Source organism: Petaurus breviceps, unplaced genomic scaffold, assembly GCF_028583685.1.
Source record: "Petaurus breviceps papuanus isolate PSGF00001 unplaced genomic scaffold, PetGlider_PUasm1.0 214, whole genome shotgun sequence".
NCBI classification, from domain to species: domain Eukaryota; kingdom Metazoa; phylum Chordata; class Mammalia; order Diprotodontia; family Petauridae; genus Petaurus; species Petaurus breviceps.
Genome location: NW_027185863.1, coordinates 6,299,292 through 6,325,715, shown reverse-complemented (window position 1 = coordinate 6,325,715; position 26,424 = coordinate 6,299,292). Strand labels below are relative to the sequence as shown.

Here is a 26,424-nt window from a genome sequence, read left to right as displayed (position 1 = left end):
GGACTTTGCATTTCATCTTATAGTCAACAGGTAGCCACAGTTGTGTGATTCCAGGAATACTTGTTAATATCAATTTCCTGTCAATATGTTATTGATCATATAGTCTAATCCAAGCATGTGACCATATAGTCTAACACATGTGGCCATATAGTCTAACCCAAGTGGCCATATAGTCTAACCCAAGTGGTCATATAGTCTAACTGAAGCATGGAAGCAATTCCAACTAGAACATATCTTAGAGGTGGCTAGTTCTGCCTCTTCTATCCTTTAAAGAGAGCAAATCCAACCCCCTTTCAGCAGCCCATTCTGGTTTTGCACAGCAATCATTGTTAGGAAGCTTTTCCTTATATGGAAACTTAATTGGTATCATAGCAGTTTTTTTTCCAATTTATTTGTTTATTTTTAATTTTAAACATTCATTTCCACAAAATTTTAAGTTACAAATTTTTCTCCCCATCTTTCCCCTACCCCAGAATAGTGATCCTACTGAATACTCCTCCCCAATCTGTTCTTTCTTATATCCTCCCCCATCCCTCCCTTACTTTCTTGTAGGGCAAGATGGATTTCTATCCCCAGTGCCTGTATAACGTATATCCAAATTCCCTGTAAGAAACAATTAAAAAAAAACATTTGTTTGGGGGGCAGAGTCAAGATGGCAGAGTAGAAACAGGATTTCATAGCAGCTCTGGCTCCCCCCTCCTCCAATTCATGTAAAAAATGACTTCAGACAAATTTTGGAGCTATAGAACCCACAAAATGATACAGAGAAGCTAACCTCCCACTGAGGAGAGTCTGGCATGCCAGCAGGAAGTGGCCAGCACAGTGCTCTGGGAACTGACCCCAGATCCGCTCAAGCAGGAGGTTTTAGCCTCAGTGCAGGCCTTATCAGCCCCTGGCTGGAGGGACTTCAGATCACCAGCAGCTGTGGCAGTTTCCAGAATTATCAACCCATAGATGCTGAGGACAAAGTGAGAGGTCAGTGCAGTGTGGACTTTGGGATCCAGTAGTTTGGGAGTGTGGTCAGTCTTTGCTCCAGGGGGAGAAGCCACTGAGGCCCCACGGCCATGCAGCCACCACCACGTGGCAGCTTCAGCTCCTGGGCTGCAAATTGTAGGGGAACCAAGCAACCAGTCTAAGGGGCAAGCGCTCTTGCTTTAACCTGCTTGGATCTGGATTGTGGTCTAGGGTGGAGGTGCTGGGGTGTGAGACCAGCTTACCTGAGAGTGTGGAGGCTTCAGAGAGGGTACACAACTAATACTTCTAACAGCTGCAAAAACCCCAGTGTTTGATATGAAGCTCCCCTGTCTGGTGGCAGAGTCCTACTGTGGCAAAAAGTCCAAAAGTCAAATAATCGAATGGAAACATGAGCAGGCAAGGGAAGCAAAAGGACAGAGCAACCCAACTTTACACTCCCATTTTGGGGACAAAAAGGATCAAAACATGGAATAGGAGGAAGACAGTGAAGTCAGAACTCCTGCACCAAAAGCTTCCAAGAAAAATACAAGCTGGTTATAGCTTCATAGAGGACCTTAAGAAGGATTTTGAAAACCAAATAAGAGAACAGGAGGAAAAATTGGGAAGAGAAATGAGAACAATTCAAGAAAATTATGAAATGAGAGTCAACAACCTGACTGAAGAAAATACCACCTTAAAAAATAGACTAACTCAAATGGCAAAAGAGGTTCAAAAGGGCACTGAGGAGAAGAATACCTTAAAAAGCCGAATTTGTCAGATGGGAAAAGAATCTCAAAAGCTCACTGAAGAGAATCATTCCTTTAGAATTAGACTGGAGCAAATGGAAGCTAGTGACTTTATGAGAAATCAAGATACTATTAAACAGATCCAAACAAATGAAAAAATACAGAAGGCAGTGTGAAATATTTCATTGGAAAAACCACTGATCTGGAAAATAGATCCAGGGGACATAATTTAAAAATAATTGGACTACCCGAAAACCATGATCAAAAAGAGAACCTAGAAATCATCCTTCAAGAAATTCTCAAGGAAAATTGCCCTAATGTTTTAGAACCAGAGGGCAAAGTAGAGGTTGAAAAAAATCTACCCATCACCTCCTGAAAAAGACCCCAAAAAGAAAACTAGGAATATTATAGCCAGGTTCTGGAATTCCCAGATCAAGGAGAAAATATTACAACCAACCAGGAAGAAATAATTTGAATATTGTGGAAATACAATCAGGATAACACAGGGTTTAGCAGCTTCTACATACTCTCTGGAAAGAGCCCAGTTCTCATAGTGGGTTTTTCCCACTCTTCTGATTGTAGTGATGTTGCTTGGCTCCTTTTTGGTGATGAAAGAAGTAAACATGTTATCATCAGTATAAGTACTAGCTTTTCTTTCTCATCGTCAATTGTCAAATAATTGTCTCTCCTGAAAAACTGACTGATGTATGTCATTTCCCTTCTTTTAGGACCCTTTGATTTCCTTTTGGCTGCTTAAATTGTACTTAGAGTCATCCCCAATAGGGATGGGGGATAGGGGAGGAAGGGAAGAGGAAAGAAAGAGTGAGAGAGGTTGAGGTGGAAGAGAAGATAGAACAGGAAAAATGAAAACAAAGAGACGGGGGGAAGAGGAAGAAACTTAAGGGAGAATTGTTGTTTGTCCTTCATTCATCACATCAGGAAAGTGATGCCATGACATGCAAGTGAATTGGATTGAAGTGAGGGAAGGCTTTGCAAAGTCACCAGCCTCACTTTCTCTTCTGGAGCCATCTGGGTACAGTGGCAAGATATAGATCAGGACAACTGGAAATGACCTGGGTACAGTTGGAGACCTTGGCCTTTTTAAGGTCTTTCTGAGTTCTTTCTTTGACTGAGGAGCCACCCTTTCAGTGATTAAGGTTAGGTAAGAAATGAGGCAAAAGAATGGCCTCTTTTACCCAATTGAAAAAGATCAGTCTGGCAGGAGAATGAATCTGGCCAAAATGGAAACAATTACTATTTTTTTTTTCACTCTGAGCCATCAGGACCCAAACAATGACCACTAAATGGGGCTTGGGCTGGAATCTATTGGTTGACCAATCAATGCAAGTCAGAGTATATTAGGTTTAAGGCATGGTCTTTAAGAAAGAAATCTATCCCATAAACCCCAAGATATCTTGCTAGGATTCAGTCATCAAAATTTATATTCCTTTGGGCAGAGCACCCACAAATAAGCATATAACACCCTATGTGGATAGTGGGAGAAGAAAGAGGAAAGGGAAGCGGAAGGAAGGAAGAAAGGAAGAAAGGAAGGAAGGGAGAAAAGAAGGAAGGAGCTGTGTGGCCCAATTGAACTGGTTATTTGGGTCCCAGTGGGGCAACTTGGACTTCTCACAGATTGCTCTTTGTCCTTCATTCTAGAAGAGGACCATGACACCAGGAAGGTGATGCCATGACATGAAAGTGAATTGGATTTAAGTGAGGGAGGGCTGTGGAAAGTCACCACCTCACTTTCTCCTCTGGAGCCATCTGGGTCACGTGGCAAGATATAATCAGGACAAGTTCAGATGACTCCCTTAGGGGAGAGTAGGGTGAGAGAGAGGGATGTAGAAAAGCAAGGGGTAGGGAGAGAAGTGCACATGCACCCCCCCTCCCACACACACAGAGGCACTCCTCTAGCCCTTTAGGACCAAAGGATCGATCACCTTTCCAGATGACACTTGTTCTGTTTCTGATGGTTACAGAACCTTGAGGTCCTAGGCTTGATTACATTTTTACCTTTTGTTGTTTTTAAGTCATATTTGGCTCTTTGTGACCCCATTTGGAGTTTTTTGGGCAAAGATACAAAGTGACTTGCCATTTCCTTCGCCAGCTCATTAAACAGATGAGGAAACTGAGTCAAACAAGGTTAACTGACTTTCCTAGGGTCACACAGCTAAGTAAGTGTCTGAGGTCAGATTTGAACTCAGAAAGATGAGTCTTGCTGCTTCCCTTTTAACCAGGCTTTGCAAAAGGATTATCTTCTCCCACTACAATCTCTAATTTTGAGGTTAGAAAATATGGCCATCAAGCATATAGGTAGTACCTAATTTTCCATAAATATACTAAGGATGACCTCTAAGTTAGCCCAAATTTTCCCCAGAGACATAACTGGGACCAATTCTTGTCACCAATATGTGTCCAGGGCAAGCAGTGGAGGTGGGATGGAGAGGCATCAAGATATCATGGGAGAGGGAGACCCTAGAAACCACCCATGAATTGAGGAGACAGAGGTCATAGTATAGGAAGACTGCTCTTGTAAGCAGGGCACCAGACTGTTTCTGGAGAGGCTAATAACACCTGTAGAGGGAACAGAGTGGAGACACGCCATGGAGGAGCTCACCTAAGGTATAACCACAGGGTGGGAGATTAGGGGAAGCAAAAAGTAACATTAATTAGTACCTTCTATTTGAATGAATTATCTTTGGTAACCAGCTATTAAGCTCACCTGTTTCTACCACTGAAAGGAATACATTATTATTATGCATGCTAGTATATTACTATTATACATTTCATCTAAATTTTGGTACCTTATTTCCCTGCCCTAGTTACAGTCTCTGATAATAACTCATATTTGGATAGCACTTTAAGTTTTATAATTTTGTTTTCCTTGCAACATACAGGTTTTTCAGGTAGGTTGTCAGAGTATTATTATTCTATAATCACCCCATTCTATAGCTGGGGAAGCTAAAGCTTTGAGTGGTTAAGTGACTTGGTGATGACCACAGAGTAACTTATGAAGTAGGATTTGAATCTCGGTATCCTGGACTTCAGATAGATTTCTAAGGGATGGTAAGGTGGCTGCCTATGCTCGCCCCCTCTCCCTCCACAAGAGCTCTGGATCCAACAAGGCAAGCCCTTCCTCTCCTTCTCCTCCCATTTAATATAGCACAGTGAGTTTCAGGCCTTTCACTTAGGCAATGGGCATCATATCACTTGTTACGATAGGCATCTTTGGCTGTGGGGAAGCTTTTGCAGCCTGAGCTTAGCACATGTGATTTTACTGAGCCTGTCTTAAAATTTCCCACATCTATTTTTTTATAGCTTCTCTGCCAGAAAAAAAAGATGTAGCTTTCTTCCTTTGATGAGACAAATGGCTTAAGACTCAATTGTGTGCTGAGTTATACCTGCTGTGGCAAGAAGCAATAAAACAGCAGGAGCTTTTCATGGCCTCCCCTCGGGCCATTCAGGAGCAAAGCTGACTTCTTGAAACAGCTGGAGTAAAATAAACTTTTCTTTTATGGATTGCTATAATTTCTATTATCTCTCCCAGACACTGGGGAAAGGATGCTGACAGTTCTCTTCAGGGGGCACTGTGTATACTTGACCATGCCAGTCTTTCATGAGCACAACTTGAAACTTGTTTGTTTTCTAAAATTTCATATTTCGCTTTATTCTTTATTTTCAAACCAGTGTCCAAAAAAGAACCATGAAGTCAATTATTTTCTGGCAATAACGCATCCAGGAAATACATTGGAACTTTTTTGCAAACCCAGGTGATTTTTACTGATTCCTCCAACCAAAAGTATCTTCTCTCACCAAATTGGTTTATTTATTGTGCATATGATTATTTATTTACAAGTATTTGTAATAAATATTTATATTACATATTATTTATATATTATCTAAGTGTTTTGTATATGATTATAGTTATTTTATATATAATTAATATATGTATATATTGTCTTCCCTGAGAAGCAAGCTTCTTGAGAGCAGACTGTGTAAGGATTTTTTTTCCTATTTGGATACTGTGATAGTAATGGCATTTAAAGATTCCCCTGTATTGGCTTGGTTTTTCAAATTGATTGTGTTAAAACCCAGAGCTTGTTAATCCCACCTGTGGGATGGACTTGTTGATGTGAAAAGAAAGTCCTGAACTGGGAGGAGCTGGTGACGTAGATTTGGAGAGACAAGAGAGAGGCAGAAGAACTTTTTGGAAGTAGCACCTCATGGAGGCAGAGAGAGACTGAGAGAATTACTGGGGGCCACTTTGAATAGCCCTGGACTTTTGAGACCTGCCCCCTGAGCTGCCAAGGACTGAGGAGACATGACTGTTTTGCTGGTACTTTGTCTGTCTGTTTTGATGTTGTTTTGCCAGATTTGTCCACTGGTGAAAGACAGTCCTTTTGTTGAAGAAGTCCTGGACCCTGGCTGCTGGCTAAGAGATCCTGAGACTGTCCTGCAGACAGAGAGTGAATACTGTCCACTGGTGAAGGACAGTGCTGTTGTTGCAGGGGTCTGGAGACTGTCCTGCAGACAGAGTGAATACTGTCCACTGGTGAAGGACAGTGCTGTTGTTGCAGGGGTCTGGGAACCTTTCTGTTGGTTCAGAAGCCCTGAAGAAGGATTTTCTTGTTGTATGTTTACAGAAATCCTGGGAGAGGGTTTTGCTAATGTTTTCAGGGGTTCTAGGACTGTTCTACAGACAGAGGATGAATTAATGAAGGGATTGGCAATGTATCTTGTGGCCTTGCTAAGCCTTGTCTCCCCAGGAACTAAGATTGCTGAGAACTTGCCTCCTGTCAAGATGAAGAAAAGAGCTCCATTTGGGTATTAAGTGTTGTGCTTAAACTTGATGTAACTCTGGGGTAGATTCAATTGTGATCCAGGGGTGGGGAACTTTTGACCTTTTTGTGCTCTGTGATTGAACAAATGAAGGTATTTTACTTATGTTTGGAAACTAATCTCCATTTGAGAAGAGGGGCTTTGTGGTGGACTAAATGAAGGTACAGCCTAGGGGTGGAGTAGTATTTAGAACAGGGACTTTGTAATTGATTGAATGATTGGAAGGTCCTGGGGTGGGGTAGTACTTGGAGATTATTTAATCACACTTAGTAAATGCTGTATTTTGAATGATGTCATGTTTTGACCTTCTCTGTTCTTAATTTGTCATTGAATAAAATGGAGAGCACCTATGCTGGTATTCTGAACCTTGGGAAGTTGCCTTTCCTTGGCATTACATTACAGATACCCAAAGTCTAACATAGTGCTTGGCACACATAGTGCTTAGTAAATTTTACTGATTAATTGATTGATAAGATAACTTTTTATAATATAGGTTCAGTTATAGAGCATGTCAGATGACAAAAACCAGAGCTTTCAAAATGGAGGATTACTAAAGTTTTTTGAGACATGGTCCCCTTTGGAAGTCTGGTGAAACCTATGGATTCATTCTGTTTTTAAAATTAGTGAAGTGTTAAAAATTTAGTTAGAAGTTAGCAAAAATAGTATTAGTTAGTGGAATATTTTTCCCATCAAGGTCATAGATCCCCTGTAATCTATTTGTGTTGGGGTCTATGAGCCCTGGGGTTAAGAACTCCCAATTTAAAGGGACCTTAGAGATCATTTCAATCACTAATTTTCTTGATGTGAAACTGAAATTTGGAGAGGAGCAAATGATTTATCTAAGGGCATCTAAGGGCAGAGCCAGGATTTGAAATCAGACCATCTAATTCTTAATCTGGTGCTCATTGTGCCACCTGAAATATAACTTGTACAGCAAAATCTTGATTAAACAATTTACCTAGAAGGCAGGCCGGTACGGTGCAGTGTGCAGAGGCCTGATCAATGAGTGGGGCAAGTTATCCACAAGGGCCACTACCAGGCCTATCACCAAAGGGCTGGGACTGGACAGAGCAAGGTAAAAAGCAAATGCAGGGCCCTTGGCAGGGGAAGCAAGTACTCCTGGGACTACCACTCCTTAGCGCAGAAATTTAAAAAGTCCCTATCACGACCTCCAAGGACCAGGATGGCAGAGTGAATCCGAGCTGCTCCAACCCCACACCCCCATCAAAACATAGTAATTATTGCCCCAGGGCAAAACCATAAACAGTAAAGGCTTGGGAACCCTAGAGGAAGGGTATAGCAAGGGCCCTGCCTCAAAATGGCTAGAAAGCAGACTGCAAAGACAAAGACTCTGGAGTCCTACTATCCTCAGAGGGAGGAACCAAATTCAGAAGAAGACAATGTTGACTACATACCCACAGCTGAAGCATCAACAGGGAACAGGTCCCAAGCACAGAAAGTTTTCCTAGATGAGCTCACAAGGAACTTTGAAAACCAAATGAGAGAGATAAAAGACAAAATGAATAATTCTTTTAAAATCTAAATTGCAAAATTAGAAAAAACAGCTCCTTAAAAAAAATGTGTGATATAGAAGAGGAGTTCCAAAAACTAACCAAGGAAAATAATTTGCTAAAAACTAGAATCAACCAAATTGAAGCAAATAACTTTATGAGGAACCAAGAATTTGTCAAACAAAACAACAAGAATGAAAAATTAGAAAAAGAAGTAAAATACCTCAATGGAAAAATAACTGACCTGGAAAACAGATCCAGGAGAGAGAATCTGAGAATCGTAGGCCTACCAGAAAATCATGATGGAAAAATGAGCCTGGACAACATTCTCCAAGAGCTCATCAAGTAAAAGTGCCCTGAGATACTAGAAGCTGAGGGTAAAATAGAAATCGAGAGAATCCACCGGACACCTCCTGAAAGAGATCCCAAACTGAAAAGTCCTTGAAATGTTGTGGCCAAACTCCAGAACTACCAGGTAAAAGAGAAAATACTTTAAGTGGCCAGAAAAAAAAAACCAATTCAAATATCGAGGAACCACAGTGAGGATCGCATAGGATTTGGCAGCCTCTACACTGAAAGATCGGAGGCAGTAGAATACAATTTTTCACTAGGCAAAAGAGCTTGGGTTACAACCAAAGATCACCTACCCAGTGAGACTGAACATATTCTTCCAGGCAAAGAGATGATCATTCAATGATATAACAGATTTCCAGACCTTCTTAATGAAAAAGCCAGAACTCAATGGAAAATTCAACCTCCAATTACGAGACACAAGAGGGACATAGAAAGGTAAACAAGGAAAACACACACACACACACACACACACACACACACACACACACACCCTGTTATTTAATAAGAGCAAACTTTTTATAGACAAGTAGAGGGTATGAGTATAAATTACAGAAAATGACAATAAAAAAAAGCTTATTAAGGGCTACAAAGGGACTGCAATGGAAGAAGAGGAATGATTGAAGTGGAAAAGGGTAAATTCTGCCACACAAAGAGGCATAAAAACAATATAGGAGAGGGAAAGAAGGGAGGGAGATGAGTATTATATGAGCTTTTTCCTCATTGATTCTGGTGCAAGGAGGGAATAACACAACCAGTTAAGTACAGGACTCTACAGAGAAGAGATGCAAAACATATCATAATAGAGGGAAAGAGGGGAGGGAGAGGAGCTTTGATGAAATTTGTTCCTGTCACTCTTGGTGTGAAGAATAAATAATATACTTCACTAAGTATAAAAATATCCTACAGGCAGTAGGTGGGGGAAAGGGCTACAAAAGGAGGGGGTGGTTAGAAGGGAAGGAAGAAGTAAGGGAGGAGAGGAAAAAGAAGGGGGGGGCTGATAAGGGAATACTGAGGGAGGCGGTGGTCAAAAGGAAAACTATTAAGGAGGGGAAGGGAGAAAGGGAGAAAAAATGTAAGCATAAACAGGGGGAGGGAATAGGATGGAGGGAAAGAAACAGATAATAATCATAACTGTGAATGTGAATGGAATGAACTCTCCCATAAAATGGAAGCAGATAGCAGAATGGATTAAAAACCATAATCCTACAATATGCTTTTTACAAGAAACACATCTGAAACAGAGATACACACAGGGTAAAGGTAAAAGGCTGGAGTAAAATATATCATGCCTCATTGATTCTGGTGCAAGGAGGGAATAACACAACCAGTTAAATATAGGACTCTATGGAGAAGAGATGCAAAACGTATCATAATAGAGAAGTAAAAAAAAATCAGGGGTAGCAATCCTTATCTCATATAAAGCAAAAGCAAAAATTGATCTAATTAAAAGAGATAAGGAAGGAAACTATATCCTGCTAAAAGGCACCATCGAGACTGAAGCAATATCATTACTTAACATATACGAACCAAGTGGTATATCATCCAAATTCCTAGAGGAGAAGGTAAGGAAATTAGAGGAAGAAATGGATACCAAAACTATACTAGTGGGGGACCTTAATCTCTCCCTCTCTGAACTTGATAAATCCAACCTCAAACTAAACAAGAAAGAAGTTAAGGAGGTGAATAGAATTATAGAAAGGGTAGGTATGATAGATGTCTGAAGAAAACTGAATGGGGATAAAAAGGAATATACTTTCTTCTCAGTGGTACTTAGCACATACACAAAAATCTACCATGTACTAGGACATAAAAACCTCACAATTCAGTGCAGAAAGGCAGAAATAATAAATACATCATTCTCAGATCATGATGCAATAAAATTCATATGCAATAAGGGCCATGGAAAGATAGACTAAAAACTAATTGGAAACTAAACAATTTAATCCTAAAGAATGAGTGGGTCAAACAAGAAATCATAGAAACAATCAGTAACTTCATTCAAGAGAATGACAACAATGAGACAACATACCAAAATTTGTGGGATGCAGCAAAGGCAGTTTTTAGGGGAAGTTTTATATCCCTGAGTGCATACATGAATAAATTAGAGAAAAGGGAGGTCAATGTGAATTGGGTATGCAATTGAAAAAGCTAGAAAAAGAACAAATTGAAAATCCCCAATTAAATACCAAATTAGAAATACTGAAAACCAAAGGAGAGATGAATAAAATTGAAATTAAGAAAACTATTGAATTAATAAAACTAAAAGCTGGTCTTATGAAAAAAACAATAAAATTAATAGACCCTTAGTCATTATGATAAAAAAGAAAGAAAACCAAATTACGAGTATTAAAAATGAAAAGGGTGAATCTACCATCAATGAAGAGGAAATTAAAACAATAATTAGGAAATATTTTGCCCAGTTGTATGCACATAAATTTGACAATCTTAGTGAAATGGATGAATATTTACAAAAATATAAGTTGCCCAGATTAACTGAAGAGGAAATAAATTATTTAAATAACCCTATCTCAGAAAAAGAAATCGAACAAGTCATCAGTGAACTCCCTAGGAAAAAATCTCCAGGGCTAGATGGATTCAATAGCAAGTTCTATCAAACTGTTAAAGAACAATTGATTGCAATACTCTACAAACTATTTGGGAAAATTAGTGAAGAAGGAGTCCTACCAAATTCTTTTCACGGCACAAATATGGTACTGATACCTAAATCAGGAAGAGATAAAAGAGAAAGAAAATTATAGACCAACTTCCCTCATGAATATGGATGCAAAAATTTGTAATACCTACAACAACTTATTACAAGAATAATACACTTTGACCAGGTAGGATTTATTCCAGGAATGCAAGGATGGTTTAATATTAAGAAAACCATCAGTATAATTGATCATATCAACAATAAAACTAACAAAAATCATATCATTATCTCAATAGATGCAGAAAAGACTTTTGACAAAATACAACATCCATTCCTATTAAAAACACTAGAAAGTATAGGAATAAATGGCACCTTCCTTAAAATAATAGGTAGCATCTATTTAAAGCCATCAGCAAGTATTACATGTAATGGGGATAAGCTAGAAGCATTTCCCATAAGATCAGGGGTGAAACAAGGGTGTCCACTATCACCCCTCTTATTCAATCTGGTACTAGAAATGTTAGCAGTAGCAATTAGAGAAGAAAAAGAAATCAAAGGAATCAAATTAGGCAAAGAAGAGACCAAGCTATTACTCTTTGCAGATGATATGATGATATACTTAGAGAATCCTAGAGAATCAAGTAAAAAACTACTTGAGACAATAAATAAATTTGGCAAAGTTGCAGGATATAAAATAAACCCACTTAAATCCTCGGCATTCCTCTATGTTTCTAATGAAATTCAACAGCAAGAGATAGAAAGAGAAATCCCATTTAAAGTTACTGTATACATTATAAAATATTTGGGAATCTATTTGCCAAAACAAAGCCAAGACCTATATGAACACAACTACAAAACACTTATCACACAAATAAAGTCAGATCTAACTATTTAGAAAGACATCAATTGCTCATGGCTGGGTTGAGCTAATATAATAAAAATGATAATTTTACCTAAATTAAATTATATATTTAGTGCCATACCAATCAATTTACCAAAAAACTACCTTATAGAGCTGGAAAAAATAGTAAAAAAATTCATTTGGAAGAACAAAAGGTCCAGAATATCAAGGGAATTAATGAAAATAAATGCTAGGGAAGGTGGCCTAGCTATACTAGATTTTTATCTGTACTATAAAGCAGCAGTTCTCAAAACTACTTGGTACTGGCTGAAGAATAGAGTAGTGGATCAATGGAATAGATTGGGTACAAGAGACAACAGTCAATGACTACAGTAATCTACTGTTTGATAAAACCAAAGACCCCAGCTTTTGGGAGAAGAACTCACTATTTGACAAAAACTGCTGGGAAAACTGGAATATAGTATGGCAGAAACTGGGCATTGACCATGATCTAACACCATATACCAAAATCAAATCTAAATGGGTGCATGATCTAGGAATAAAGGTTGATACTGTAAGCAATCTGGGAAAGCAAGGAATAGTTTACTTGTCAGAATTGTGGAGAGGGGAAGACTTTATGAACAAACAAGAATTAGAGAGCATTATAAAATGCAAAATGGATAATTTTGATTACATTAAATTTAAAAGCTTCTGTACAAACAAAGGCAATGTAACCAGGATTAGGAAGGAAGTGGAAAATTGGGAAAGAATTTTTCCAACCTATGGCACTGATGAAGGCCTCATTTCTAAAATATACAGAGAATTGAGTCAAATCTATAAGAATATAAGTCATTCCCCAATTGATAAATGGTCAAAGGATATGAACAGACAGTTTTCAGAAAAAGAAATTAAAGATATTTATAAGCATATAAAAAATGCTCTAAATCACTATTGATTAGAGAAATGCAAATCAAAACAACTCTGATTTACCACATCTCACCAGTTAGATTGGCTAAGATGACAAAACAGGAAAATGACAAATGCTGGAGAGGATGTGGACAAATTGGAACACTAATTCATTGCTGGTGGAGTTGTGAACTCCATTCTGGAGAGCAATCTGGAATTATGCCCAAAGGGCTATAAATAATTTCTTACCCTTTGACCCATCAAAACCACTTTGCGTTGAATTCCAAAGAGATCATAGAAGTGGGAAAAAGACCCATATGTACAAAAATATTTATAGCAGCTCTTTTTGTGGTGGCAAAGAACTGGAAATTAATGGGGTGCCCATCAATTGGGGAAAAGCTGAACAAGTTGTGGTATATGCATGTTATGGAATACTATTGTGCTATAAGAAACGAGGAGCAGATGGACTTCATATTTACCTGGAGAGGCTTATATGAACTGATGCTGAGTGAGAAGAGTAGAGCCAGGAGAAATTTGTATACACTTACAGGCACAACGTAAGTGTGAAGACCAACTTTGAGAGACTGGACTCTTCTCAGCAATCCAGGGTTATAAGTCAACCCCAAAAGACTCATGATGGAGAGAGATGTCTACATCCAGAGAAAGAACAGAGTTTGAACCCAGAATGAAGCAAACTACCTGCCCTTTTTCTTTTTCTTGTTGGGTTTTGTTTCCTCTTTCCCATTGTTCATTACATCTGATACAATCCTTCTTTATAACCTGACTAATGCCTAATGTGAAAGTATTAGCAGATACTATACTTGATTGTATGCTGCTGTGGGGAGTGGAGGGGAGGGGGGAAGGAAGAGAAAATTTGAAACTCAAAGAATTGTGGAAATGAATCTTGTAAACTAAAAGCAAACAAATTAATGAAGACCAAAAAAAAAATTTACCTGTGACAGTGATTTTAGTCCTTTCCCACAATCCAAGGATTGTTGGGATCTCACTCCCAACTCCGGCCGTGTCTTACCTTATACCTGGTCTTCGGACGTCTCCGGCTTCTTGTCTCCAAGAAGAACTTACCCCCACAGAACACCCAAGACATGGAAAGTATGATGCGAAGCTGTTTATTCGGTTACATCTTAACTGCACAGCAAGCAAACAGGAAGCGGAACTAACTAACTTCCTCTATCTCCCCTATTTTATAAACCTTGTGGGGGCATGCCTTGGAGGGCCAATCATGTTCTTTCCCGTGTACATCATATGAGACAAAGGAGCAAAGTCCTTCACAGAAGTCCTTTAGGCACTGCCACACAAAGTATCACTCTCGCGTCACTGCGCCCGAAACTCCTTTGTCCCTGGTTCGTTAACCCCCAGGCAAAGCTGTCCCAACAACATCCCTCAGAAAGCCACGTGCACCCCCTCCGGCTGCCACCCTGCCACATGACATGTGGGAGCCAATCGCGCACTCTCCCGAGTGCAGGGCAAAGGAGTATGTGTTAAGAGGAGTCCGTGTTTTGGGGCATGCTCAGTGCCACGTCGGCCTTTCCCAACCCAGCAGAGTCGGCCCCCACGGCCACACGCTCAATGCCATGTCAGCCTTTACGGCCCGGCAGAGTCGGCCTCCACATCTCCAAGCTCCTTCCCCTCAGAGGTCACGTGCACCCCCTCCGACATCTTGTGACTGCCGCAGTGTCTCTCACACTTGCAGCTCTATCAAAGGATTATGATATATCTTGGTGGTATAAAATGCCATCAGTGAGGGCTTGGGCATGAGCATGTCTGCTGTCTATATTAATTATATATAAAATAATTAAAATCATATATAAAACAAATACTTAGATAATATACAAATAATATGTAATATAAATGTTTATTACAAATACTTGTAAATAAATAATCACATGCACAATAAATAAAGCAATTTGGTGAGAGGAGATACTTTTTGTTGAGGAATCAGTAATTTCCTTTAAGGTAAGTTTGGAGAGGCCCCTGAGTAGGGTGATCCCCCAATGTGGTTGATTTCTTTTGTCCCAGGATTCTAGAAGCCCGGAATCATGACCTCAGAGGTCATATTATTGAGGCTGTGTTGGAAGAAGAATCCCCTCCTGCCCAACACCTACCCAACACACCAACATGTAACCTTTCAGTCTTTGCTTGGAGATTCCCAGTGAAGGTGAAAGGCAAGTCACTTCACTGCTGCTTGCCCTAGTTTCTTCAAATGTAAAATGGGAACAATAGTAGTACCTGCTTCTCAGGCTTGATTTGAGGGTCAAACAAGATAGCATTTGTAAATATTTAAATCAAAATAACTTGCTGCTTTCCTGGGTGACCCATTGTACTTTGGAAGAGTTTTAGCTGTCAGGTAATTTTTCCAGGCATCAAGCCTAATTTTGCCTCTTTGCTTGCTCCTGATCAGAACAAGTCCAATCTCTTTCCTTTGTGACAATCCTTCAAATACTAGAAGTCAGTCATGGCAACTCTGGAAGACCCTCTACTAAGTTTTAGAGGGGTGATGATCCACATCAACAAGACCGTAGTTCCCTTAAGCAACGAAACAAAGTGAGATCAAACACTCTAGGACAGCATGAATCAATAGCATGCTGCAGGCCTCCAGTTTAGACAGTCTGCTCAGGGGACACAAAGGGAGAAGCCTAGCCTTGTCATTCTCTCTGGTGCCCTGACAAACAGATCATTCCCTCGGGTGCCCTGAGCAGCTGCTGCACAGCAGAGCCCTTCTCTAAAGTACCACCTCCCCCATCCTCCATCCTAACCTCCTTGAAGCAGTCACACCACGGGAGCCTGGGAGGCAGGAAGCAGTGAAAGTTCAAAGAGAGATATAGCCCAGTCCTCTTCCTACCCACCTCCAACACAAACCCTCTGCCTGATCCTCAACTGCTTTCTGTAAATTTTTCTCTGGTTAGTAGTCTTACAACAGTGAAGAAGAGATATTAGAATCTACTTTTTAAATTCAGTAAATAATTTTCTTTTTTCGGTTTATGTAGAGGAGTTTTTCCATAATGATTATTTTTAGTTTTCAACATTCACTTCCATAAGATTCTGAGGTTTCAATTTTCTCCCTCTCCTTTTCCTCCCCACACCCCAAGATGGCATGCAATCTGATCTAGGCTTTACTTATACATTAATATTAAGCATATATTTATATTAGACAGAATGTAAAGAAGAATTAGAGCTAATGGGAGGAGCCATGAGAAAGAAGAAACAAAACAAAAGAAGAAAAGGAGAGAAAATAATATGTTTCCATCTGCATTCTGACTCCAAAGTTCTTTCTCTGGGTGTGGATAGCATTTTCCATCATACATCTTTTGGAGTTGTCTAAGATCCTGCATTGCTGAGTAGTCTATCAAAGTCTATCAAAGTCAGTCACCGCACAATGTAGCTGTTAATGTGTAAAATTTTCTCTTGGTTCCGCTCATTTCATGCAGTATCAGTTCATATAAGTCTTTCCAGGTTTTTAAGCAACATATTGTAGGATTATGGTTCTTAATCAATTCTGTTTTATGGGATAGTTCATCCCATTCACATTCAGGAGGTGATAAATGTATTCTTTTGATGACTATTTTACCCCCCGGTTCTAGTATCTTTGGACAATTTTCTTTGATGATTTCCTGAAAGATGCTGTCCAGGCTATTTGTTCATCATGGTTTTCTGGTAGACCAATAATTTTTAAATTGCCTCTCCTGGATCTATTTTCCAGGTCAGTTGTTTTTTCCAATGAGGTATTTTATGTTTTTTCATTCTTTTGGTTTTGTTTGACTGATTCTAGATATCTCATAGAATCATTAGCTTCCACTTGCCCAATTCTATTGTTGGAAGGTATCTTAGAGTATCTCCCAGTACAACTAGTATTTGGAATAAGACTCCTCTCTCCAACATGTTGAATGAATGGTCATTGGCCTCAGCTTGAATATCTTTAGTGATAGTGAGCTTGATGAACATTGCCAACCCTCATATCATAGATCGGCAAGGGATCCCAGAGGCCATACTCTCATTTTTCATTTTACAAAACTATCTTTGGCCCAAGAATCATGACTACTTGTTTAAGTTTACCTAGGTGGTTTCAGAGATGAGATTTGAACCAATGTCTTCTGACTCTAGAGATAGCATTCTTTTCAATATACTATGTTGCCTATTGTTACTATTCTTAAATGAAGGGAAATGGAGGGAGCCATTGGCTTCCTGGTGACTCTATTTTCCTGAATTATATATCTACTATAATAGTAGATTAGAAGCTTGGTTGCTATAGCTAAAATGGCTTTAGTTATTTCATGTGGTCCATCAAAAATATGTGTATCCCTTTCCTCTTAGCTAGATATCCACCTTTGGTAAGAGCATCATCGTGACTCTCTCTCCCACCCATCTCATCATGAAGGTTAGACTAGTCTTTCCTTAAGAGATACTGATGTGAGAGGATTCTGGGAAGATGGCAGAGGAGGTCAGAAAATTCCAAGTTCTCAGGATTTCCCCCACAAACGAGATAAAATAGCACCTCAGGGCAAACATAGAGGGTTAAAATTAAGCAAGAAGTGGGGTAGAGAGCATTGGTCCTCCTGGGACAATCAGAGATCTGAAGAAAAATCACAGGAGGAGGTTTGGTCCCTGTGAAGAGTAGGCACCTCCAGGCTAGTTCTTCTGAAAGTGCAATCAGTAAATCCTGGATCTAGCTGGGTTAGGAGGTGACCTCTGCCCCAGTCAAAGGAACTTTTACCTCCTGGACAGTGAAGGGGGGTGTCTGAGTCAGGGAAGACTTCCTCTATGAGGAAAACCTACAGGAAATCAAGTTCCAAAAACTTCAGCTCAAGGATAAAATATTACAAGCAACAAGAATAAGAAAAAAATCACTATTGTGGCACCACAATTAGAATCACACAGGACTTAGTGGTGACATTAAAAGACCACAATCTTCAACCACTCAATATTGAAGAGTAAAATAGGTGGAGTTGTGGCAGAAAATATCATACCCCACAAAGTGAAGCATAATCCTTAATGGAAAAAATGGATATTTAATGGATTGTCAGACTTTTAGAATTTTGTTTAAAAAAACCAACCAACAAACAAGCCCTGAAGTTAGAAGATTTGACATACAAGAGTCAAGAAAAATATAAGGTATATACCAAAGACTTCACAAGGGGCTCAATAAGACAGACCTTTTAAGTGAAGAAAAGTAAAACATGTCCAAGATTGTTATTAGCAATTTGGTAGTCTGTAATTAAAAGTTAAGCCATTTAGGAACAGGTGAAAAAGAGTAATTGTCTTATACAAATGAGGAGTGAGAGGAGGAGCTGACACAGATGATTTAGAGGGCTGGTAGTTCTGAAACCTTTCTTTCATCAGGAATGGGTTTAAGAGGGAACTATATATATATATATGTATATATATATATATACACACACACACACACATATATATATACAGAAGGGTATAAAAGACTTCTAAATTCAGAAATAAAAAATAGTTTAAGTGAACAGGGAGGAGGGAGATGATAAGAGAGAGATCTCTAGAGGGGATGGTGAGGGAATAGGATAAGGGGGGGTTATAGAAAGGTGTTTAGATTAAAGGGAATGGGAGAACAAGGGAGGGATACTTGGTGGGGGGGTAGGTTAAGTAATAAGAGGGCAAGGTAGTAGGTAGAATTAAAGTAGAGGAGTCAGAAGGGATAGGAAATGAGGGATAGTCAAAAACATAAAATAAAGATCATGAGTAGAATTTTTTTAGGGTAAAAGGAGCAGAGGTGGTAATCATGATCTTAGATAAAGTTAAGGCTAAAATAGATTTAATCAAAAGATAAAAATAGGGAAACTATGCTTCAGTCATATTCATCAATGTTATTTTTTTTAAAGCAATTGAGGTTAAGTAACTTGCTCAAGGTTACACGGCCAGTTATTTCTGGGTGTGGTGCTGAGTATCTGAGCCCGGATTTGATCCAGGTCATCCCGACACTGGAGCTGGTGCTCTTACCCGCTGAGCCACCTGGCTGCCCCATCAATGTTATTTTGGACTACTTAAAATAATTAGATAGGCTAATATTGCTGTGATATAGGAAATGACTTGGAAAAATATGGAAAGACTCAGACTTACAAAGGAAGAGGTTATCCAGCCTCAGAGAAAGAGGACAAATTAGTATAGTACAGTCTTATACAGATGTATATGAATGCATGTCTTTATATGAGTATGATTATAGATATCTAAGTATATGTATGTAATAAAGTATGTGTGTATATCTTTCTATGTACATGTGTGTATATGTATGTATGTATATTTAAATATAAACATAATTATAGACTTCTTTGGGGGTGGGGGAAAGAAGGGGGAAAAATGAACAAAGTAAAAAGTGCACAACAGAGAACAAAAGAAAACTTACAAGGAAGCAAAAATGGACAGCTTTAAACACAATGCATACTATTTACTTCATAGGCTTTCTTGAAATGAAAATTTATTGTTGAATATTTTGAATCCTCTCTTACATTCTTCTGTGCACATGGCAATGTTTTAATTTTTTCTTATTTTTTATTTGTTTCCAAAATGTTCCTTTTTCTTTTCTTATTGTATATTTACATTTTTTTGTATTTGTTTAAAATTTAAAAAGATATAAAAAAGATACCAAGACATTCCTCAAGACTAGGTTGGCTCAGGGGGACTAATGGCTCAGATTGTTGACATCACTTCCTCATCTTCTAGTACAAAATTAGCCACTAGGATATGGGAAGGAGGTAGAAATATCAGAGGTTTAATTGGTGAGTCACAAGAAGTAATGCAAGGAAGGGAATTTCACTCAGCTGAAACAAATTGGGAGGTCTTTGAAGTCCATCTTTGTTTTATTTCCTTCTCTTGCTATTGGCAAGAAATATTTTGTTAACTCTCGAATGAACTACAAATATCTCGTTTTGTAACAGACGTAAATTACTGGGGGATTGGTCTGAGTCAGGCCCAGCACTGAACATTACCTGAAGATTTTTTTGTGCCATGGTTGTCAATGGCCAATCAGATAGGAAAACAGGGTGATAAGTATAGAATTCTGTTTGCAAACAGTGGCACATTCTTATTTGTCCATAATAAATTCCCAAACATTCAGAGATTGAAAGGGAAGTCATCATCTCACACATTCCTTTTCTGTTTAGAGTTAAAAGTGAAGACTCTTTTTCTGACACTGAAGACACCATTTCTCTTGGCCTTGGTTTTATCCTCTGTAAATTGAGAGGATTGGACCAAATGATTTCAAAGGTCCGTTTCAGCTCTAAATGTTATGATCCTGATGCAATTATCTAAAATTTCTGCTGAAAATTTTTGGAAAATGTCTGAGACAGGAAAGTTAGTTGGGTATTTAAGGAGATTGAATGGAAGGAAACTAGGTAATTGATTCTATTATATTTTGCCTCAAAATTTCAAGTAGTTTTTGACTGTAAGGATATTGCAGAGTATATATTGTTTTTACTATGAAGAATGATTCTTTGTTATAATAGAATTGGCTTTTAAATCACTGTATATAGAATATAGAGGAGTATCTCTAGTCCAGTGTTGACTTTGATCTATTTTGACTATAAGAGATGAAGGACTAGGTGGTGCTCTGGACTAGTGCAAGGACTAGCTGCCGGACCTGGAGTCAGAAGATGTGAGTTCAAATCTGACCTTCGAGATTTACCATCTTGGTGACCCTGGACAAGTTACAAGCTCTGTTTGCCTCAGTTTCCTCAACTGTAAAATTGGTATAATAACAGTACCTACTTACTTTCTAGGATTCTAAGGATCAAATGAGATGTTTGTAAAGCACTTAGGGCAGGGCTGACACTTAATAAAGGTTTGTTTCCTTCCTTCTTTGAAAAAATAGTGTTCAGGAAAATGAGAGCTTAATTCAAATAGCTACCTTTACCATGGGAACTAAGTAGTGCAAGAGATAAAGTATTGGACCTAGGGTCTGTTAGGAATGGGTGTAAATCCTACCTCAGATTTTTGCTAGTTGTAAGACCCTAGGCAAGCCACTTGACCCCACTCAGCCTCATTTTTTCATCTGTAAAATAGGGACAGCTATAGATTTAACTTATCTCACAGGAATATTAAGAATCAAATAAGATAATATGTGAAAAGTGATTTATGAACCTTAAAGTGTTATATCAATGTTAGATATTGTGATTATTATTCTTTTTGAGTCTGGGTCAGTGCTCCTCTTTTAAAAAAGTCTGTATTGATAATTTTCTTTATATATCACCTTCATTTCTGAATACAACTTTCCTCCCATATACAGAGAGCCATCCTTTGAAACAAATTTTTTAAAGGAGAAAAAAGCAATTCAGCAAAACTACCTGACATCTTTGAACCTGTTAGTATATGCAAGGATAGTGAACATATACTCAAATTCTTCTACCTCTGCAAAGAAGGGAGAGAGGTAAATTTTTTATCTCTTCTTTGGGGACAACATTGGCCGCTATGATTGTATAGCCTTAGTTTTCCCCTCATTTATTTTGTGTATATTTTTATCCTGGTTCTGCTTCTGCTTATTTTACCTTGTATCATTTCATTTATGTCTTTCCATGATTCTCTGTATTCTTCATGCTCATAGCATGTAACATCACAGTAATATTCCATTGCATTCATATGACACAATTTGTTTAGCCTTTTTCCATTTAAATGGGCATCTTTGTTTCTATTTCTTTATTGCCTCATAAAGTGCTGTTATGAATGTTTTGATATAGATAGGGCCTTTCTATTTTGGACCTTCTTGGTATATACTTCTAGCAATGGGATCATAGATTGAAGGCTATGGACGTTTTAGACACTATTTTTTAGCACCATCTCAAATTCCTTTCCGGAATGGTTGGACCACTTCATAGCTTCACCAATGGTGCATTAGTCTGTGTCTCTTTCTAAAACCCACCCAACATTGACTATTCCTATTTTTGTCATCTTTGCCAGTATGCTGTATATGAGATAAAGGCTCAGAGATGTTTTGATTTGCATTTGTCTTATTGGTTTGGGGATCGATTTTCTATGTTTCTTAATAATTTGTAATTGTTTTGTGAGAACTGTTCATATCCTTTGGTCACATTCACTGTTTCTTGGTCTGATTCATGGATATAGTATGTGTACATGTGTGTGTGCACGCGCCTGTGTGGCGGCAGATATTTAGATAGATATAGATAGATAAATGATAGATATTTCCCCACTTGTCCTAGATGATGTTGTTATTGTTCTCCAGTCATTTTCAGTTGTGTCCAAGTCTTTATGACCCCATTGGGGGTTTTCTCGGCAAAGATACTGGAGCAGTTTACCATTTTCCTCTCCAGCTCATTTTACTGATGAGGAAACTGAGGCAAACAGGGTTAAATGACTTGCCCAGGGTCACACAGCTATTAAGTATGTGAGGATATCAGTCCCTTATCAGAGATCATTGATGTAAAGATTTTTTTCTCCTCCATTAATTAAAATTTCACTTCTTAGGACTAATTGAAAAAAACAAAAACAAACCAACAACCCTAATCTACAAAGTCATCTGACAATTTAAGACAATTTCAAAGAAAAATAAAGGAAAATGATTCCTACTTGATCCAAAGGGCTTTGACATGAGTGGGGACTTTTGACTTCTTTCTTTTTTTTTTCCTTTTGGAGGGCATTTGGGGTTAAGTAACTTGCCCAAGGTTACATGGCTAGTTTTTTTTTGTGTGTGGGTGTTATGTGTCTGAGGCCAGAACTGAACTTGGGTCTTCCTGACTCTGGGGCCGGTGCTTTACTCACTGCGCCACCTAGCTACCCCTTTTTTGACTTATTTCTTGCCAACAAAATAAACTTCCCTTGGAGATACATAACTGGTGGTTTTGACATATATTTACTGCCTCTGGGCTCAGGATTCCTTAGGGAAGGAATTGGAGTTGTTACTGAACTAGCTGTGCCATCATGTATCCCTTTGTGTCACATGCAGACACTGGTGAGAGAACTCCTGAAGTTGAATGAACATTTTCTGAAACCCAAGGGCATTCTCACAGCTGAAATGTCTTAATCTCTCCTGAAAGTTTTCACACTTGGTGGAGTCTTCTGCACAATGATATGCTTCTCCAACCTTCTCTGGAGGCTCTCATTCTTGGTGGTACCATCCTGTGTGATGGTATATTGATCTTGTGTGGGGTCCTTCTCTAGGTTCATCAATGTCCAGCAGAACTTAGACTGAAAAAACTAAGACTATAAGAAATCCTGACTCCTCATCTATGATCTCACTCAGATATGGCTTTTCTTATTAATTATGAATTTCCAATTGTGACAACAAAACATCTTATATAGACATCCTCTTCTCAGATTCCTAAGGAATACTGTCCTTTCCCTATCTAGGAATTGAGGAATGGAAACTACCAGGAGCCTGTGCAGAGAGGGTTGCTCTGTACAAGAACTGGGGAAAAGAGGACAAGTGGTGGTAGACTTCATTTATGCGTTCTCCCCAGGTTTCCTTTCATTGTCGCTTAGTCTGCTAAGGCATTTTCACCAAATACATCCTCAAACTCCCATGAAAATGAGACCAGAACAAAAAGCACTCAGAGACTGGTCAACAATTCCTTCCAATTGTTTAATACAATATTTTGGAATAAACCCTGACCCTAATCAAGCAATATTGATTTAATTTCTAACTTCCATCTGCTTAAGTGAATTCCTCTCTGGGCCCCAGTTTCCTTCTCTTCCTTCTCTGTAAAAAGGAGTTGAACTAAGTAACCCCTAAATTTTCTTCCAATTCTGCTTGGGAGAATTAGGGGAATAGATTCTTCTTAAAATCTATGAGTTCAAGCTTCTCTTGTGCCAAGCTCCTCACAGTACCCTGTCTTCAGTGCCGCTGGACTCAACACTTCCCTCAACCGGCCTTCTTATCCGCAACCACTCAAGATGCCTGAGGAAGTACAGCAGGGAGAGGAGGAGGTGGAGACCTTTGCCTTCCAGGCAGAGATTGCCCAGCTTATGTCCTTGATCATCAACACCTTCTATTCTAATAAGGAAATCTTCCTTCGAGAGATCATTTCCAATGCCTCTGATGCCCTGGACAAGATCCGTTATGAGAGTTTGACAGATCCTTCCAAATTGGACAGTAGTAAAGAACTAAAGATTGACATCATCCCCAACCCTCAGGAGCGTACTCTGACTTTGGTGCATACTGGCATTGGCATGACAAAAGCTGATTTGATCAATAACTTGGGGACCATTGCCAAGTCTGGCACCAAGGCTTTCATGGAGGCTTTGCAGGCTGGAGCAGACATCTCCATGATTGGTCAGTTTGGTGTGGGTTTCTATTCTGCTTACTTGGTGGCAGAGAAGGTAGTTGTCATCACCAAGCACAATGATGATAAACAGTATGCCTGGGAGTCTTCTGCTGGTGGCTCTTTCACAGTCTGTGCTGACCATGGTGAGCCTATTGGTAGGGGCACCAAGGTGATCTTACATCTGAAAGAAGACCAGACAGAGTATCTGGAAGAGAGGAGGGTCAAGGAGGTTGTGAAGAAGCACTCTCAATTCATTGGCTATCCCATCACACTTTATCTGGAGAAAGAGCGAGAGAAGGAAATCAGTGATGATAACACAGAGGAAGACAAAGAGAAAGAAGAGGAAGAACCAGCTAAAGATGAGGAGAAACCCAAGACTGAAGATGTAGGATCTGATGAAGAAGATGAAGGCAAGGACAAGAAGAAGAAAACCAAGAAGATCAAGGAGAAATACATTGATCAGGAAGAGCTGAACAAGACTAAATCCATCTGGACACGTAACCCCGATGACATCAGCCAAGAGGAATATGGCGAGTTTTATAAGAGCCTCACCAATGATTGGGAAGACCACTTGGCAGTAAAGCATTTCTCTGTGGAAGGTCAGCTGGAATTCAGAGCTCTGCTCTTCATCCCCTGCCGGGCTCCTTTTGATCTCTCTGAAAACAAGAAGAAGAAGAACAACATTAAGCTGTATGTACGGCATGTGTTCATCATGGACAGTTGTGATGAGCTAATTCCTGAGTATCTTAATTTTATCCGAGGTGTGGTAGACTCTGAGGATCTGCCCCTCAACATTTCCAGAGAGATGCTGCAGCAGAGTAATATCTTGAAGGTCATCTGTAAGAACATTGTCAAGAAGTGTCTAGAGCTCTTCTCTGAACTGGCAGAAGACAAAGAAAACTACAAAAAGTTCTATGAGGCCTTTTCGAAAAATCTGAAGCTTGGAATCCATGAGGACTCAACCAACAGGTGCCGTCTATCTGAACTGTTACGTTATCACACATCTCAGTCAGGAGATGAGATGACTTCCTTGTCTGAATATACGTCTAGAATGAAGGAAACCCAGAAATGCATCTACTATATCCCTGGTGGGAGTAAAGAACAAGTGGCCAGCTCTGCTTTTGTGGAACGGGTGCGGAAATGTGGTTTTGAAGTGGTATACATGACAGAGCCCATTGATGAGTATTGTGTGCAGCAGCTAAAGGAATTTGATGGGAAAACCCTTGTCTCTGTTATTAAGGAAGGGTTAGAACTTCCAGAGGATGAAGAAGAGAAGAAAAAAATGGAGGAGAGCAAGGCAAAGTTTGAGAACTTGTGCAAGCTAATGAAGGAAATTCTGGATAAGAAGGTTGAGAAAGTGACAATCTCCAATTGGCTGGTGTCTTCACCCTGCTGCATTGTAACTAGTACATATGGCTGGATGGCCAACATGGAGTGCATCATGAAGGCCCAGGCATTGAGAGACAACTCCACAATGGGTTACATGATGGCCAAGAAGCACCTGGAAATAAACCCAGATCACCCCATTGTGGAGACTCTCAGGCAGAAGGCTGAGGCTGACAAGAACAATAAGGCTGTGAAAGACCTGGTAGTGCTGCTTTTTGAGACAGCTCTGCTGTCTTCAGGTTTCTCCCTTGAAGATCCCCAGACTCACTCAAATCGAATTTCCCGCATGATTAAGCTAGGTCTTGGCATTGATGAGGATGAGGTGACAGCAGAAGAACCCAGTGCTGCTGTTCCTGATGAAATCCCTCCCCTTGAAGGAGATGAAGATGCATCCCAAATGGAGGAGGTGGACTAGAGGAACCTCTGCATCAGACCTCCACCCTCTGTATAGTTCCCTGTGTTTTCCCACAGCAGCAGTTAGAGGCCCTGTCCTTGCCTGGCTCCTATCTGCCAATGTCTAGTGGTTTTTTTTTTCCCTCCTGTTTTCCAGTGTATTAGGGCAGGGCTTACAGGGTCCCTGTTCCCCCTCTCCTGATCTTCGGGAGTAGGATGTTGTGTATTGTGGGCTGTTAATATTTATTTTGTTCTGAAATTAAAGTATGCAGAATAAAGAGAATGCAGTTTTTACACGGAAAACAAACAAAAAAAAAACAAAAAAAATCTGAGTTCACTGGACTTTGAAAACAAACAATTCAAATAAAAAAAACCCCAACAACCAAAGAAACAAATTTGAAGAAAGCATTTTTCAGCTTCTTTAATCTTCACTTAATTAATATTCAAATGGTCTAGAAAATTTGTCTTTGCCTGCTTCATCTCTCCCAATTATCATCAGACATTTAGCAGTGGTCATATTTTGGCTGCCTGTGCTCCCTGCTTAGGTCAGGCACTGGGTAATTTGCTGCTCTCTACAAATGATGATTAA

At 39.3% G+C, this 26,424-nt stretch overlaps 1 protein-coding gene across 2 annotated transcripts in view; it reads left to right on the top strand.

The window, feature by feature from the left end:
• LOC138165724 (heat shock protein HSP 90-beta-like) overlaps positions 1 to 26,177 on the top strand; it is an 88,217-nt gene extending 62,040 nt beyond the window's left edge. The window contains exons 2-3 of one of the 2 annotated variants that reach the window (XM_069094003.1): positions 23,591 to 25,764; positions 26,051 to 26,113. In XM_069094003.1, the coding sequence (XP_068950104.1) occupies positions 23,686 to 25,764; positions 26,051 to 26,092 (2,121 nt within the window). In that variant the 5' untranslated portion in view covers positions 23,591 to 23,685 and the 3' untranslated portion in view covers positions 26,093 to 26,113. Of the gene's footprint in view, positions 1 to 23,590 lie in introns of both variants that reach the window. The other variant, XM_069094002.1, reaches the window with a different exon arrangement.
• The last annotated feature ends 247 nt before the right edge of the window (positions 26,178 to 26,424 follow it).